Raw genomic sequence first — 15,117 nt, forward strand, 5'->3', positions numbered from 1 at the left:
TGCAGAGCTTTTTGGATTAACAAGAGAAACAGCGTGCCATTGCTTTTTTTTAAGCATGATCCTGTAAAATTATGTCACACTTGCTTTGAGTTAAAATAAATTAATTGTGCAATTTTCCTGAAAACAGTATGAACTATTTTATTTGATGATGGTGAGTGGTATGGGACGAAAAACAGAAATCATCATCCAGAAATTAACAAAATAATGGCAGCCACAAATGAGTTACAAAGGAGTGCGTGCATTATTGCATTGAGTCTTAAACCCAAATTAATCAGAGGATGGCTTTTCAGATTCCCATGGAAACCCTGTGTCACCCGAGGACCAAGTCAGCCTCGCCCAGCAGATCTCGGATGTGGTGAAGCAGCCCGCCTTCATAGCAGGAATTGGAGCAGCCTGTTGGATCATCCTCATGCTCTTCAGCGTCTGGCTCTATCGACACCGTAAGAAGAGGAATGGACTTACTAGTACTTACGCGGGTATCAGAAAAGGTATTAGCTTCTCCCAGGTTTTCTTATTTAAACGTTTATAAAACTCTTGATTTTCTATTTGATTCCAAATTATTCATGGTGATGCATAGCCTCTAAAAATTACCTTCATATATAGAGGGCCCAGTTCCTTTAAAACAGATTTCACCAAGGTGCGTCTAGCTTTGGCTGTTACACCATTTTCCTTTTTTCTTAGGGAATTATATTATTGCTTTACATTCTTGAGGGAAATTTTTAATGTCCTTGTTATAGGAATTATAAATGCAAGCTTTGAGCTGTCTCACCTGGTTTCGTGGGAGACGTTGTTACCTTTGTGAAGCACAATAGAGAATACTGCTATTTGATTATTTATAAAATGCTCCTTTCTTGGTGGATATGGAAGGCATGATGAGTGATGTACTTTTGCTTACAGAGATAAGAGGGTTAGTCCATTTTTATTATTATAGTTAAAGTTACAAAATTGAATATATTTATGCTGCTACTTAGTGATGGTGATTTTGTTACAAATGTGTTTAAGTTTTTAAAAAGATAGCTTATTTGGCCACCATTATTATTTAGAGTTTTAAAGATGACCCAGATACGCCAAAGTTTTCATAGCTACCTTTGCTACTTATCCTTAAACTCTGAAGACTGCTGATATTTTTGTGTTTTTTATTCTCAGAGGAGATTGTTAACAGTGTCAGACAGACAAACCTCCCTGTTCCCTAAATATAGTCATCAACTCTGGGCCTCACATATGTGCTGTAGGGGAGATGGCTGTAAATCCCAGTTTTCAGGAACAGTTCAGTTTACGTCATTAGTCCAACAAGATCATTTCTAGTGCTCCTTCTTGCTCTCAAAATTGTACTGACTTAAATGGCAAATTATACAAATTATAGGGCCCGTCCTTCAGTCTGATGCAACAGCTTTGCTTTGCTGCAAAGCACATTTAAAGAGGATTTCCAATAAAACACTGCCTTCCCATCACCAACTATTTCCTCCCTAATTGTCTACATAAGTGAACATTTCCTACACATGTTGGCCAGATTGTTTCTCCAACCAATTATATGGCAAAGTCAGAATTTTTCATTTTAGCTGGAATTTGAATGTCCGTATGCATAGATAAAACAGTGTGGGACAGCAGTCTCAAATATCTGTGTTCTCCGTCACAAGAAGACTTAGCTAGAAAGAGTCAACACAAATGCATCCCTAATACTATAAAAATAAATCTCCTTGCCACCTGCCTGTGGCTCAGCAGCAATCTCTTCATGTACATACATTTGCTTTAGCATTATCATCCTTAAATATGTTTTTTTCAGATATGTGTCCTATCTAGGGATGAAGCAGTATGTCAATACTCCCGCCTGTGAAATGGAAAATGAGGGCTTGAAGGTTACTGAAAAGAGAACTGGTGCTCATTATGTATACAAAGTAGAAGAATGTCAGGCACATGTTACCATATAAAACCTCTGACTAAATATAATTGTAGACAAGGGGTTTTGGGGTGTTTTTGTGTGGTGGAGACAGGAAGGGGTATGATGTTGGGGGTAGATGATGTTTGGAAATCTGATTTGAATGAGTAAAAGAAGGACTAATTAACATATAGATATGGAGTCTCTTGAATTCTTCATCAAAAGACTTCCATCATCAGCTATGTTTTGCAAATAGCCAGTTAGTGGACTCCTGTGTTTCTTATCACAATGAAGTGCCATAGCTACGTGATTATAATAATTTAATGCTCTACATTGTCTTGAAATATAAAAGTGTGACATGCAGCTCTCCTTCCTACTGAAATGTTTCTTTTCCTTTACTAACGTACTTTGAGCATGCTGACAAATGCCTATGTGCTCTTTGTGCAAAACCTATTAAACTAATACCATTGCCCCTTCAACTTAGCTTGTGTTTAAGCAGAAATCATAGAACATAATTACAAATGTAATTTGATGAGCATTTGATTCTGCTTTCTTCACTTTGTTCTGTTGACCCTTTTTCATAATTTTGTTTCCATGCAATTTTTTTAAGTGCATTTTGAGATCTTAAATTTTCCATGCCAAAATCAATGCCGGGTCATTTTAAGAAAAATAGAAAGTGAAATATTTTAAAGAATAAAACTTGTAAAAGAGACTATTAACCTATAAAACTTCAAGGCAGAGCGTAACTTTGGGGGAATCGTGAGCATATTTAACATTTCCCCTTTACATTTAGCTATCCGTGTGATATCTGCCAGTTCACAGGGTACCTCCTGTCCACATGCATTCACGTATTGCACCAGCATCACTTAGGTACACAGAGAGTTTATTATATTATTGGAAGCTTTGAAAATTAAGTTGTTATTTGGTGTGCTAGCAGTGAAAATTTCATTTACATTGACCTCCTTTTCATCTCTTCTTCAATTCCTCAAAGTGGGGTTAGCAGTTAGAAGAAGTAATGACAAGGACCTTTCATATTTTCCTGGTGTCCTTGTGATTGCAAATTAATGTTCAGGCACTCCATTCCTGCTTGAATAGCTTTAGTTTCAAATGGACCTTTCATTTTTTTTTTTTTTTTTTTTAATGAAGACTTGTTACTATGGCTCTGAATTTTTAAATGCAGCTAAATTACACTGACTCTCTGAAAAGACCTGACTGAAAGAAAACACAATAAGATTCTTAAGACAGGGATTGCTGTGCAGCAAACGAAGGCCAGGGTATAAATTGGGGACACAGCATTGAGGTTTTTGCTTTTGTTCTTTCTAGTATGCTCAGAGATAAAGTGGTTTGGGAAGAAGTGACAATTGTAGAGGATGCTATAGTGTTTCAGTTTGCAACCCCAAATGCTCCCATTCTCCAGTAAATTTCTTGGAGATATTCAAATGTGAAAAAGAAAATATATTTCTGGAAGCGTTTTGATACATAATAAGTAATCAATATTCTAGTTTGTTATACTAAAGATTATTTTAAAGAAACTTTAATCTTGGAGGGAATAACATGTGTTTCATTGCTTTTTTTTTAACCAGAGCAGCGTTTACTTTATTTTAACATGAAGAGATTGGAAATAAGTCAATCTCCTCCCTCTGTGAAATGACATGGAAATTGCTCTGGCATTATCCAACCCCCCAGGAATGAGAGAAGATAGGAAAAGTGGGGGAGGAATGGCTGCTACTTTTGAGGTCTGCAGTTCAATTTCAGGCATTATTGATTAGATTAAGATTTATAACTGCAGAGAGTGTGAAGGTTTTCAGAGAGGTGTTATTGTTCTATTGTTTAGCTTCTACTGTGGTATTAAAAGAATGTCCAGCCTACTTCTAGGAAGCTTCTAAAAGTAAACTCAGATAAAGAAATTCTAATTTAAAACTCAACTTTTTTCTGTCCCTTCTCAATTTTTTATGATGATAAAAATGTCATTTATATGATAAATGTCAGGCATTTCCGCTTAGTAAACAGTAAAGTTTTATGGTTCTCTTTTATTCGATTCCTCTTTTCCTTTCCTTTCGTTTTATTCGTTTCTTCCTCCCCTTTCCTTGCCTTTCCTTCTTTTCCTTCTTTCTCTCTCTTTCTTTCTCTCAATGTTGAATACGTAAGTGCACCTAGTAGTTCACTTTAATAAGCATTTACTTTTAGATTTCTAGATAAGGTTTCAGCAAGACTCTGATAATACTTGTTTAAGAATCCATCATCCTGTGTTTGGAGATGATTAATAGTGGAGGATTCCTGTTTGTACTGAAGCCATGGGCTAAGTCTGTGTTACTAAATGCAGGGTCATTCACAGGCTAACCTAGCACCATTCCCCTCCTAAGCATGCTAGAATGTCAGATGTTTCAAAATGGTACCTGTAGAGACAAGCTCTTTTTTTAACCTCAGAGTTGGTTTTATTCATATATCAGAGTGTCAGAACTACTGGCTTAGTTATTTACATTTGTTTTATGTTCAGCTGTCTGCTTGATTTATACTAATGTGATATGTTCCCTTTCTCTCTTCAGCTTAATAACTGGTTTATATTTTGTTTTGATTTTTCAGTCCCGTCTTTTACCTTCACACCAACAGGTATATATTTGCACTTACCCTCCTCTTTTCCATTGTTAGTTTGGCATGTGTTCTACTATTGTGTTTCTGTTTTTATTTCATTTTCTGCAGTAAGTTGGGGAAAGGACTTAAAGTGGAGTGTTATACTTCATTTACTCACACCAGGCATGCATTTGAAGTAGAAATGGTTGGTGTTGCTTTTCATCCATTCAATGCAATTATTTATTCACAGTTCCACACTGGATCTTAGCCTTGTTTGCATGTGTTTCATGAAGTAGACACACTGTCTCTACCTTCAGCATGATTTAACATGCTAATGATCTTATTGACTATTTCAGACATGGCAGTGCATTTTCAACTTAAGCTTTCGAGTTTTCCAACAAAAATTTCTCTCCCTTGTAATTCTCTGTCCCTAGAATCAATATTGTTAAAGGTAACCCAAATATTCAGCCCATGTGAAAGATAAAACTTTTCATTTTCCCTATATCAGAATCCTAATATTCTGTTCTATTCCATTTCTTTCAAAATGGGTCCTTTTCTGTCACGTCACCTCCAGGAAGAGATGTACCTGTAGTTAGGCCCTCTCAGTTTTAATCCAGTTACTGTAATCGCTGGGAGCAGTTATCTCTCTATAACAGACTTCCGGTTTGGAGTTCTTCTAAGTAGCAGAATTTGGCAGCTTTGAAAACACAATTCTTCATAAAAAATGTGTCTGTATTTACAGAAAAGCTAATCTTCTTAACCACTTAGCCTAACTATGTGCAAATCTTTTTTGTTGTTCTTGTTATGGTAAAATTTTTACACCCCAAATTCATTAAGCTGAGAATGCTTTCAAGAGCATTATAATATATTTTGATTACCTATACATGTCTGATGAAAATATAATGAGAAATGGTTTGCACAAGCCACAAGAAAAAATAGGTCATATGAATTAATAGTCACAATTTGGCATACATCATTGTGTTGGAAAGGTTTATTTTAACATTGACTTACTGGTACTCATACTTCTGGGAAAATAATTTAGTAGTTTTTTTTTTCCTGAGTTTAAGTTTACACTTACATAAAATCATGAAATTATGTGATCTACTAATAAATTCAAAATGGAAATCCATGGGAATGCTAATGTACAGATGTGTAATAGTTATATTTAATAAGCGTGTACTGATGTTTTGCTTTTTCTTGATTCTCAACCTTATTGGAATATGAAGAAAATAAGAGTGATATATAGAAAGATATATATTTAATTCTATACAATATTTAAAGCAACATTACTAGTTGAATAAGAAATCTGCTACATCGTGTGATTTTTTTTCAATGCTTCTAGGTAGGAGGGGAGAAGGAATTATATTTTAGAAAGATGCTCATGAATGTAATAGCTTTTGATATACAAACATGTCTATTAATTGTTCTCTTTTTTTGTGACATTCTAGTAACTTATCAGAGAGGAGGCGAAGCTGTCAGCAGTGGAGGGAGGTAATTACCTTGCTTGTTTTGTAGATCCTTAAGGGAATTCCAAATATTTCTTCTTCATCTTCCTCAATGACACCACTTTCTCTGCTTAAAAAGTCTAACTTAAAGGTGAAATTTATTTAGTTCCTTGAGAAAGTCTCCATTCAGCTGTGCTGTTGAACCAAGCTATTTACACACAAATGCAGTTGATTGGAGTAGTTGCATCTTAGTAACCACCAGAGGGAGCACTTTAACCGAGAAAGAGAGACTTGCTGATTTAGCAAATGATTAAAAGGAGTTAAAGTGACTAAGCTGTGGCATTTATGAAGATTAAGAAACATAGCTAGTTAACAAATACTACCAAAGAAAACGTGTTCATTTGAAAAACCTGCTGAACACAGCAATTGCTCATAATTTGTAGGTTATGTTTGTTTGTTCTCGTTATGAATTCAACATAGTTCACATCTCCATTTGCAGGAAAATGTGTTGAAATAAAAGACGAAATCTAGGTAGCTGGTTAACAAAGAACGTTTTCCTTCCTCTAATTAAAAGGAATCTCAATCTTATATTTGTGATTTTTAAAGTAATTATTATTCAGTGAACTTTAATATATTCACAGAGAAATCACGAATGAATTTGACAACCAGCTTAAAGGGGCTTAAATAAGGTCTAAGTTACGTGAGCCAAGTTTCAGGATTTTCCACAATTAGGTGTTTTTTCCTTTAAGACAGTAACATCTAGCTTACAGTGTAAAAAAAAAAAATCTTCCAACCAAAACCATCTTATAGTTCAAATTCAGTGAACTTATTCCATAGTATTCAAGGAATATATCATCGGATAAGAAAATCACTTAATTTATTTACATAACAAAGAGTGATTTTAAAAATAAATGTTGACCACATTTAGCCTATGCTATACAAATTTGGCAACAAGTACTAATCTTTTCTTTCCTGGGTATTGCTAACTTCCTGTTTTCATACCTGTGAAACAAAGCCAGCCGGTGAAAGACTCAAAACTAGGGAGGTTTTCATAAGGAATAAATCCACTTGATTCAGGAATTAAACCAGGGCATGTTTGTGCATCCAGGGGAATTCCATCTAAATCACAGCACAGACATTCATGAAAGAGCCTCTGGCATAAGAACATTTTCTCGTGGGTGGATCTGGAATACGTGATTTTATAACCACTTCATTACATGTGTATATTCATGACTGTAGATTTCAACTTCCTCATTAATCAAAGCATGTGAAAGTGCTTCTTGAGCATCTTTGATAGTTCTTCCCTGGCCTCTGCATGTGGGCGTGTGTACACAAGTATCACACACACATATGCACATGCAGAAAAATAAGCCTGGTTCCTACTCCAAAAAAATTTACAACCTAGATAGAGCAAACTAGCCCATGGGAAACAATGGCAGGAAAATGGATAGGTAACACATGCTAGTTGCTACAGCAAGACTGAAAAATCACAAAGTTCCTGAGCTGCCTGTTTGGAAAGCTCACTGTATCACAAAACAAACATAGCTTTTTAAATTTAAAAATAGAATCCCTGGCAGTGAAACTGATTTATTTCAAATACTAAATAGAAATGATCATTTTCCTAAATGAAATGCTGAACGATGTTGGGATGTTACGAAGGCAACAGTTAAATAAAGATTTCAGAGTCAATGCTCAAAATGTCAGTTATATACAAAATTTTAGATTTATTTATTCATGCAGTATATTGAACATTTACTGTGTGGCAGGTACTGGTTTACTTACTTGGGAAGCATCAGTAAGCAAAGTGGATAAAAATTCCTGCGCTTCTAGACCTTACATTATAGTGGAGGAATTGCAAGATGAATAATAAACTTATTTTTTTTTAAATCAACTGTATAATATCAACCGTTGATAAATGCTATGGAAAAAATAAAACAGGATGAGGACAATAGCGAATGCCTTAAGAAGGGGCCCCATTCCTAGCCACTTATGGGTGTGTGTGTGTGTGTGTGTGTGTGTGTCTGTCTGTCTGTGTGTGTCTGTGTATGTGTTTCTGTGTCTGTGTCTGTGTTTCGTGATCCAGTGAGATAAGAGAATGAATAATGAACCAAACTCATACACTGACTTCTCTTGTGTCTGTCTCTTAAGCACTGGTTTCTCTCATGTGTTTCAGACTCTCTGAGCCTTCACTGGACTTCCTACCTCACTTGGTTAATGACACCTAAGCCAAAACCTTTCAGTCATCCTCCTGGACCTCCTGCATCCATGACTGCATGTTGATGCTGTCTCTTACTCCTTTCCCTCTAATATTGTTTCACTTCAAGCCCTACTTCTCCTCCGCCTAATCTGTGACAAGCTCTTAGGAGTCCTACCTACCTTTATCTATAATACCTTCATTAGCACTATTTCCTGCTAATTCCCTTTGCTCACTGGAGACAGAATGATCTTTTGAAATATATATTGATCATGTTTCTGAGCTCCAGAAAATCCCGTTATCAATAAGACCTACCATGTTTAGAATATCAGCTCCAAATTCGGTATAATATACAAAGCCCACAAACTCTAGGGCTCTGCAGACTTACTCCACACCTCAAAATGTGCCAGACCCTACAATCCACTGTGTCACCTCACCTGCCATTTACCAAGATTGCATTCTCTGTGTGTCCTTACTACACTGTGCATGTATTATATAGGTATGGACTGTCTCCCTGCCCAGTGACCCGTGTCAGTTTACTGAATTCCACCTACTGTGTCCTCCATTAACTCTCTGATGTGGAATTACCTCAATGAAGCCCCTAACATAAGGGATGCAGTTAACTTTTGTTTATATCAGAGGTCAGCTAGTTATGGCTCTTGGGCCAAATCCAGCATTGCTCCGGTTTTTATAAATAAAGTTTTATAAGAATACAGCCAGGCTCATTTGATTGCATATTTTCTATGACTGTGTTTGAGCCACACTGGCAGAATTGAGTAGTTACCAAAGAGACTATATGGCTTGGAAAGCCTTAAAAGGTTACTATCTGGTCCTTTACAGAAAATGTTTGGCAACTCCTGGTAGATATGTCTGCCTCTGACAATGGAAGAGAGTTCCTGGAGGTTGGAAATTATATGGTTTATTTATTGACAAATGGATTTTTAATAATTAATAAATGTGATAAATCACATGAATGATTTATTTTTGAAAAGATGTCACTGATAAGTAAGAAAAAAATGAATGAACCATGGAATAAATGAATGTCAGAAGGCCTGAGTTCAGTCCTTGGTGACTTCAAAGAAATTTTGGAGGCTCTTTCCTGTAATAAAGGAGAAGGTTGTCTAGAACTCTGTTGCAGTTCTGAACGTTGCAAATGTACTTATTCCTGGAAAAGAGAGAATGAAGATTGTGGTAAGCAAAGAGACCTCGTCCCAACTTAAGAAAGGCAAAGAATTTGTGAGAAAATCCAGGGAAATGATCATGGAAATATTAAGTAGCTGTTTCTATTCATTTGCCTTCCTTTCCTCAAACATCCCAGGTAACGTGTCCAAAAAAATGTGCTTAACAATCCAAACCACAGCTTAAAGCAAGAAAGCAGCGAAAACCTGAGAAGGGTGGGGTGGGAAAGTCTGGCTAACCTGGTGGAGAATGCCAGTACCACATTTCCTGTTGGTGGGAGGTGAGGAAATAGAGCTCAAGCCTTGCTTCTCTTTAAAATACTGGCAATTCTTAGAGCTATCTCTTGGCTTTAAAGCTCATTCAATCTGCTAGTGGGAAGAGGAGACAGCCTATAGCCTGACAAGCCTTCCTGCCAGCCTCCTTCACCCTTTCCCCAACTCCTGGACTCTGTAGTTTATTTTGTGATTGAGCACTTCAAATAGGCTTTCTTGGGGTTAGTGATTGGAATATCAAGAGAAGAGTAGGAATTGAAGGTAATTGTCATATAATTACTAAAGTGCATTTGCCCTCTTTTTCTTCATGACACAACTCTATCCACTTAATATATGATAATATTACATAATAATATTTAAGAAACATGTTAATCCCTATAATCATCACGTGGATTTTTTTTCTGCTTCATATCTTAAGCTCAATATATAAAGGTAGCCTGTGAAATTGTTTTGAAAAAGACCTTAGAACCCTTATTAGAGTAGCTACGTATGACCTTGACTTCCTCAAAGTCCTCTCTGACACACACATGGCATTTTAAAGGTCATTATGGGCCAGTAATCATGGCTCACCTTCTGCCTTAAATAATTAGCATCCCAAATTTAAGTCTAAACAGAAAACTAGGATGTAAATGGATGATTCAGCTTCCGGTTGGAAATCACTTGTATATATGAAAAGGTCTCTCAGCCTATGATGGCATCAAAGCGTTCACTATGAAAGTGTTTTTCAGAGGGAATCAGAGTAACATAAAAATATTGTCTATTCCTTTTGAAACATGTAAGTGAGTCTGTGGAAAATTTCCTCTTGACCCATACTTCAGATATCCTATAACATCTCTGCTATGTCACAGATGGAGTTTTATTTTTAATAACTTCTACAGTGATAACATTCATAGTTTAAGTTCAAAGAAAAATAAAATAGGAAAGAAAAGTTTACTAGATGCAGAATTTCTATAACTAATATTGATTTCAAAGGCTCCAGATATTGGTGTTATAGCTTACATTAAAATGTTTAAAATTCAACAATTTGGAAACGTTGCTCTTCAAATCATGTTTTTATCAACAATTTTAATAGTAAGTTGGCTCAGTTATAACAGCTTAGACTTCAGATATTTTCTCCTCTCTTCTTTTTATTAAGAATATTCCAGAGCTTTAGGAAACTTCAGCACTCTCCATTATATATGTTTTTAAAATCTTAGATTAGAGTGTAAACTCTAGGGCCAGCCTGCTAGGGTTTGAATTTCAACTCTGCCATTCACTCACTTTATGTAACCATGCACAAGCTTCTTAACCTCTCAACGTTGCAAATGATGTGAGACTTCAGGTCTGATGCATAACTCTTCCCATATACATTGGTGGCTATGTAAAGGGAGGCACATTCCAGGACCTCATATTGTAGTTGCCTTGTGTGTAGAGTAAAAGGGAAAATATCATTCAGCATAGTTCATCAGATATTTTGTGAGAATAACAAGATGAGGAATTTATTGGAATTTAAAATAGAAAGGCCTTATTCCCTCATCTTTAAAATTTGGATAATGGTACCTCCTTTGTAACATTGTTGTAATGACTAAATGAGTTCATACATGTTTAAAAAAGAAAAACCAGAACAATGGCTCACACATTATAAGCAAAGAGTAAATATTTATTTTATTATATATGTACCCACATATGTTTACAAAAATGAATCATAAATCTATAGCCTTTGTATAGAATGGATTATTTCTCAGCCATCATTTGCATAGTAAATTTCCTCCCTTTTGTGCTAGAATAACAGCTATGGAAGGTGAACTATCAGATTCTTTCTTCCCAGGTAAATAAGAAACATAATTATTGAATTTTAACACAGAAAATAAATAAAACCACCAAGAAAACCTTTGCAGAGTCTATCATGCCAGTCTGTTTGTTGTGAATGGGATGTCACCTCTTTTGTGGAATGGAGATGATGCTGTATGAAGTCAGTGTTAGAAAAGGAAGTGAAGAATGCCACTCTTGGACTCCAGTTCGAGTCCCTGCCTCTGGTGATCCAGGGCTCCCATTAATAATCGCTAAAGTACCTGGGATTCCCAATGCACAGTAAAAGAGGAAAAACATATTTTGTGCCAAAAAATAACAAAATGAACACTAATATTCTTTTTAGTGGACATCTCTGTTTTAGCAGATTTAATTCATTAGCTTTCCCTTGCTTATATTGGGATTTATGACATTTTACATTGTCACCATCAGAAAATGTTGACAAGCTTACAGAACTAGGCACTGAAACATTGATGAGGATCTGTGTAAAATGTCACAGAGCCCCAAACTCATTAGATATGAAACATAGTTTTGGAGAAAAATATGCCAGTGCATTTAATTTGAAGAATCTATTGTCTGAGTAAAGAGGCTTGTTTCGTTTTTTAATGAAGTTGTAAGGAGTCACAATTTTTTAATTGGTCAAAATGAAGAAGTGCAAACTCTCTGAACTAGGGTTTTTTTTAAGCCACTGAAAAACTCAAAAATATTTTCATATTCCATGTTTGATTTTGAACCATTACCACTAAAAGCAGAGTAGAATGTTGCAAATAATATGAGATTTTAGGTCTGATGCGTAACTCTTCCTGTGTACAGTTATGGCTACGTCAATGGAGGCACATCCCAGGACTTCACGTTACAGTTGCTTTGTGTGCAGAATAAAAGGGATAATATCATTTAGCATAGTTCATCAGATGATTTGCGAGAATAACAAGATGAATTTGTTGGAATTTTAAATAGAAAATATTATTCTCTATTCATATAACATTTGCTTTTATATATTTTTGTCTTCAGGCCAGGACTTCTCAACATCAGTGAACCTACCACGCAGCCCTGGCTGGCCGACACGTGGCCTAACACCGGCAACAATCACAATGACTGCTCCATCAGCTGCTGTGCGGCAGGCAATGGGAACAGCGACAGCAATCTTGCTACCTACAGCCGCCCAGGTTAGGGACACAGAGACAGCGTGATATGGATAAGCTTTTTAGGAACTAGCCAGAAGATGTTTTCTTTCCCTCTCCCTACGTGGGAAGATACAATTTGACCAATATTTTATCCAATGTTGACTACTGTTTAGCAAAATAGCCTGATTTAAATATTTGTTCCATCCCTTAACCTCCTTACTTTACTGTTCACTAGAAATATTTTTCCCAGATAATTGGGAAGATAAACTCCTCAATCAACAGCAAATAAGGAAAAATAAAATCATGTGAAAGTATTTATCTTTTTTTTTTTTTTTGGAGACAGAGTCTTACTCTGTCGCTCAGGCTGAAGGGCAGTGGCACGATCTTGGCTCACTGCAACCTCCGCTCCCTGAGTCCGAGTGACTCTCATGCCTCAGCCTCCCGGGTAGCTCGGACTATGGGCCTGCACCATCAAGCTCAGCTAATTTTTGTATTTTTTTAAATAGAGATGGGGTTTTGCCATGTTCCCCAGGCTGGTCTCTGACTCCTGGCCTCAAGTGATCCATTCACCTTGGCTTCTCAAATTGCTGATATTACAGGCGTGAGCCACCCTGCCCAGCTATAAAAGTATATGTTTTTTTTTTTTTTTTTTGGAGACACAGTCTCACTCTGTAGCCCAGGCTGGAGTGCAGTAGCACAATCTCGGCTCATTGCAACCTCTGCCTCCAAGTTTAAGTGATTCTCCTGCCTCAGCCTCCCAAGTAATTGGGCTTACAGTCACGTGGCACCAAGCCAGCTAACTTTTGTAGTTTTAGTAGAGATAGGGTTTTACCATGGTGGTCAGACTGGTCAAAAGTATGTATCTTGATAAGAATGTATGTGATGACAATTTCTTTTACCATTTTTGTTTGTTTGTTTTTTGTTTTTTGAGGTAGGGTCTCACTCTGTAGCCCAGGCTGGTGGCATTTACACAGCTCACTGCAACCTCAAACCTCTGGGCTCAGCTAATCCTCTTACTTCAGCCTCCCAAGTAGCTGAGACCACAGGCACAGACCACATTGCCTGGCTAATTAAAAAAAAAATTTATAGAGATGTAGGTTTTGCTGTTTCTCAGGCTGGTCTCAAATTCCTGGGCTCAGGCAATTCTCCTGCCTCAGCCTACCAAAGTGTCGGGATTACAGGCATAAGCTACTGTGCCTGGCATATAATTTTAAATTATAATTAAATGATCTTTAATCATATTTAATTATTTTTGAGATTTGGAGAATAACAGAACAAAAGGTAAATAAATTCGTAATTATAATGAACCAAATTCTTTAATAGTAAAAGTAATAATAATAATCTACAGCAATAATGACAAAAAATGTAAATGAAAATTAACTGAAAGTTTAAATCAGATTTTACAGTAGCAAATCCTGAGGACACTATATATATATATATGTATATATGTGTATTATATATATATATGTACACACACATACATATATTGCAGGTGTGTATGCCTACATTTATTTTCTGTTGTCTATTTGTTGGGTCAGATGTATGTGTGAGTAAATTACCTTGCTAAAATTTCATGCCAAAACATAGTAAAAAATTGAATGTACAGTATATGAGATTTAAAGTAGTAACAAAGATAAAAATTACCAAAGATTTCTTACAAAACAACCCCCCCCAAAAAAAGACAGTATTCTCATATAGATAACATTAAAATTATTGTAAGGAATCTGTATGATGATAGAAATAAAATAACTCATGGAATTAAGGAAAAGCGAGAGAGAAGATGGATTTCAGTAAAGATGTTACACATTGTAAAAAACAAATCATAGAGGAATCTGCATGTCTCCCCTTAAAACGAATCCTGAGTCTCCAATGGATGTGGATGTGACATATCTATGTGACCAAGTCTGTGTCCTCCAGAGGTCTGTATTCTAAATGTCTAGACATATAGATATTCATGTAATCATAAGTAAAAGAAAAACTAGGTTGAGACCTACATATAGGAGAGAAGAAAATGGTGATACCCATTTAAATTAATAGGTAGAGCTGTGTTGTCCAATATGGTAGCCATTGGCCACAGATGGCTATTTACATTTAAATTAATTAAATAAAATATAATTTAAAACTCAGTCTCTCATCCACACTAGCTAAATTTCAAGTGCTCGATAGCCACGTGTGACTAGTGACTGCTGTATCAGACAAAGCAGAGTAGACCATGTCCAGTATCTCAGAAGTTCTGTTGCATAACACACATGTAGAAAGACTGGTGAAACAAAATGAGATTGCAAAAACCACATGTCCTTTATAATATTTCTTAACCACTGTTAAACAAAACTAGAAATTAGAAATAAGAATCGCAAAGGCCAGATGAATAAGTATTTCTGCTCCCTGTGATCATTCATGGTTGAAATGCAGAATACTTGAATTCAGTAGGATAGAGAAATTATACATTTTTGTTTAGATTATTTCATATTCACATCTTTCATAACAAGCATGTTCATTCATCATTTTTTAAATATATCCAGTTAAAAACCAATGCTACAGGTCAGTTGTTGACGTTGTTACCACTTCTGGGCAATATGAATAAAATAATGATATTTTTATCATTGTAATTTAACTAATTTTTCTATTATAAAACTTTTAATTTAAGAATATGATTTTACTTCTTCCT

At 35.8% G+C, this 15,117-nt stretch overlaps 1 protein-coding gene across 6 annotated transcripts in view; it reads left to right on the plus strand.

Annotated features, from left to right (window-relative positions):
• ROBO1 (roundabout guidance receptor 1) overlaps positions 1 to 15,117 on the plus strand; it is a 1,127,367-nt gene that overhangs the window by 1,071,873 nt on the left and 40,377 nt on the right. For 4 of the 6 annotated variants that reach the window (XM_064380017.1, XM_064380018.1, XM_064380019.1 and 1 more), the window contains 4 exons: positions 291 to 488; positions 4,460 to 4,486; positions 5,896 to 5,938; positions 12,337 to 12,491. In XM_064380017.1, the coding sequence (XP_064236087.1) occupies positions 291 to 488; positions 4,460 to 4,486; positions 5,896 to 5,938; positions 12,337 to 12,491 (423 nt within the window). The remainder of the gene's footprint in view (positions 1 to 290; positions 489 to 4,459; positions 4,487 to 5,895; positions 5,939 to 12,336; positions 12,492 to 15,117) is intronic. The other 2 variants (XM_064380021.1, XM_064380022.1) reach the window with 1 other exon arrangement.

The sequence above is a fragment of the Aotus nancymaae genome, unplaced genomic scaffold (genome assembly GCF_030222135.1).
Source record: "Aotus nancymaae isolate 86718 unplaced genomic scaffold, 86718_ANA_hifiasm-v0.15.2.pri h1tg000022l_1, whole genome shotgun sequence".
NCBI lineage: Eukaryota > Metazoa > Chordata > Mammalia > Primates > Aotidae > Aotus > Aotus nancymaae.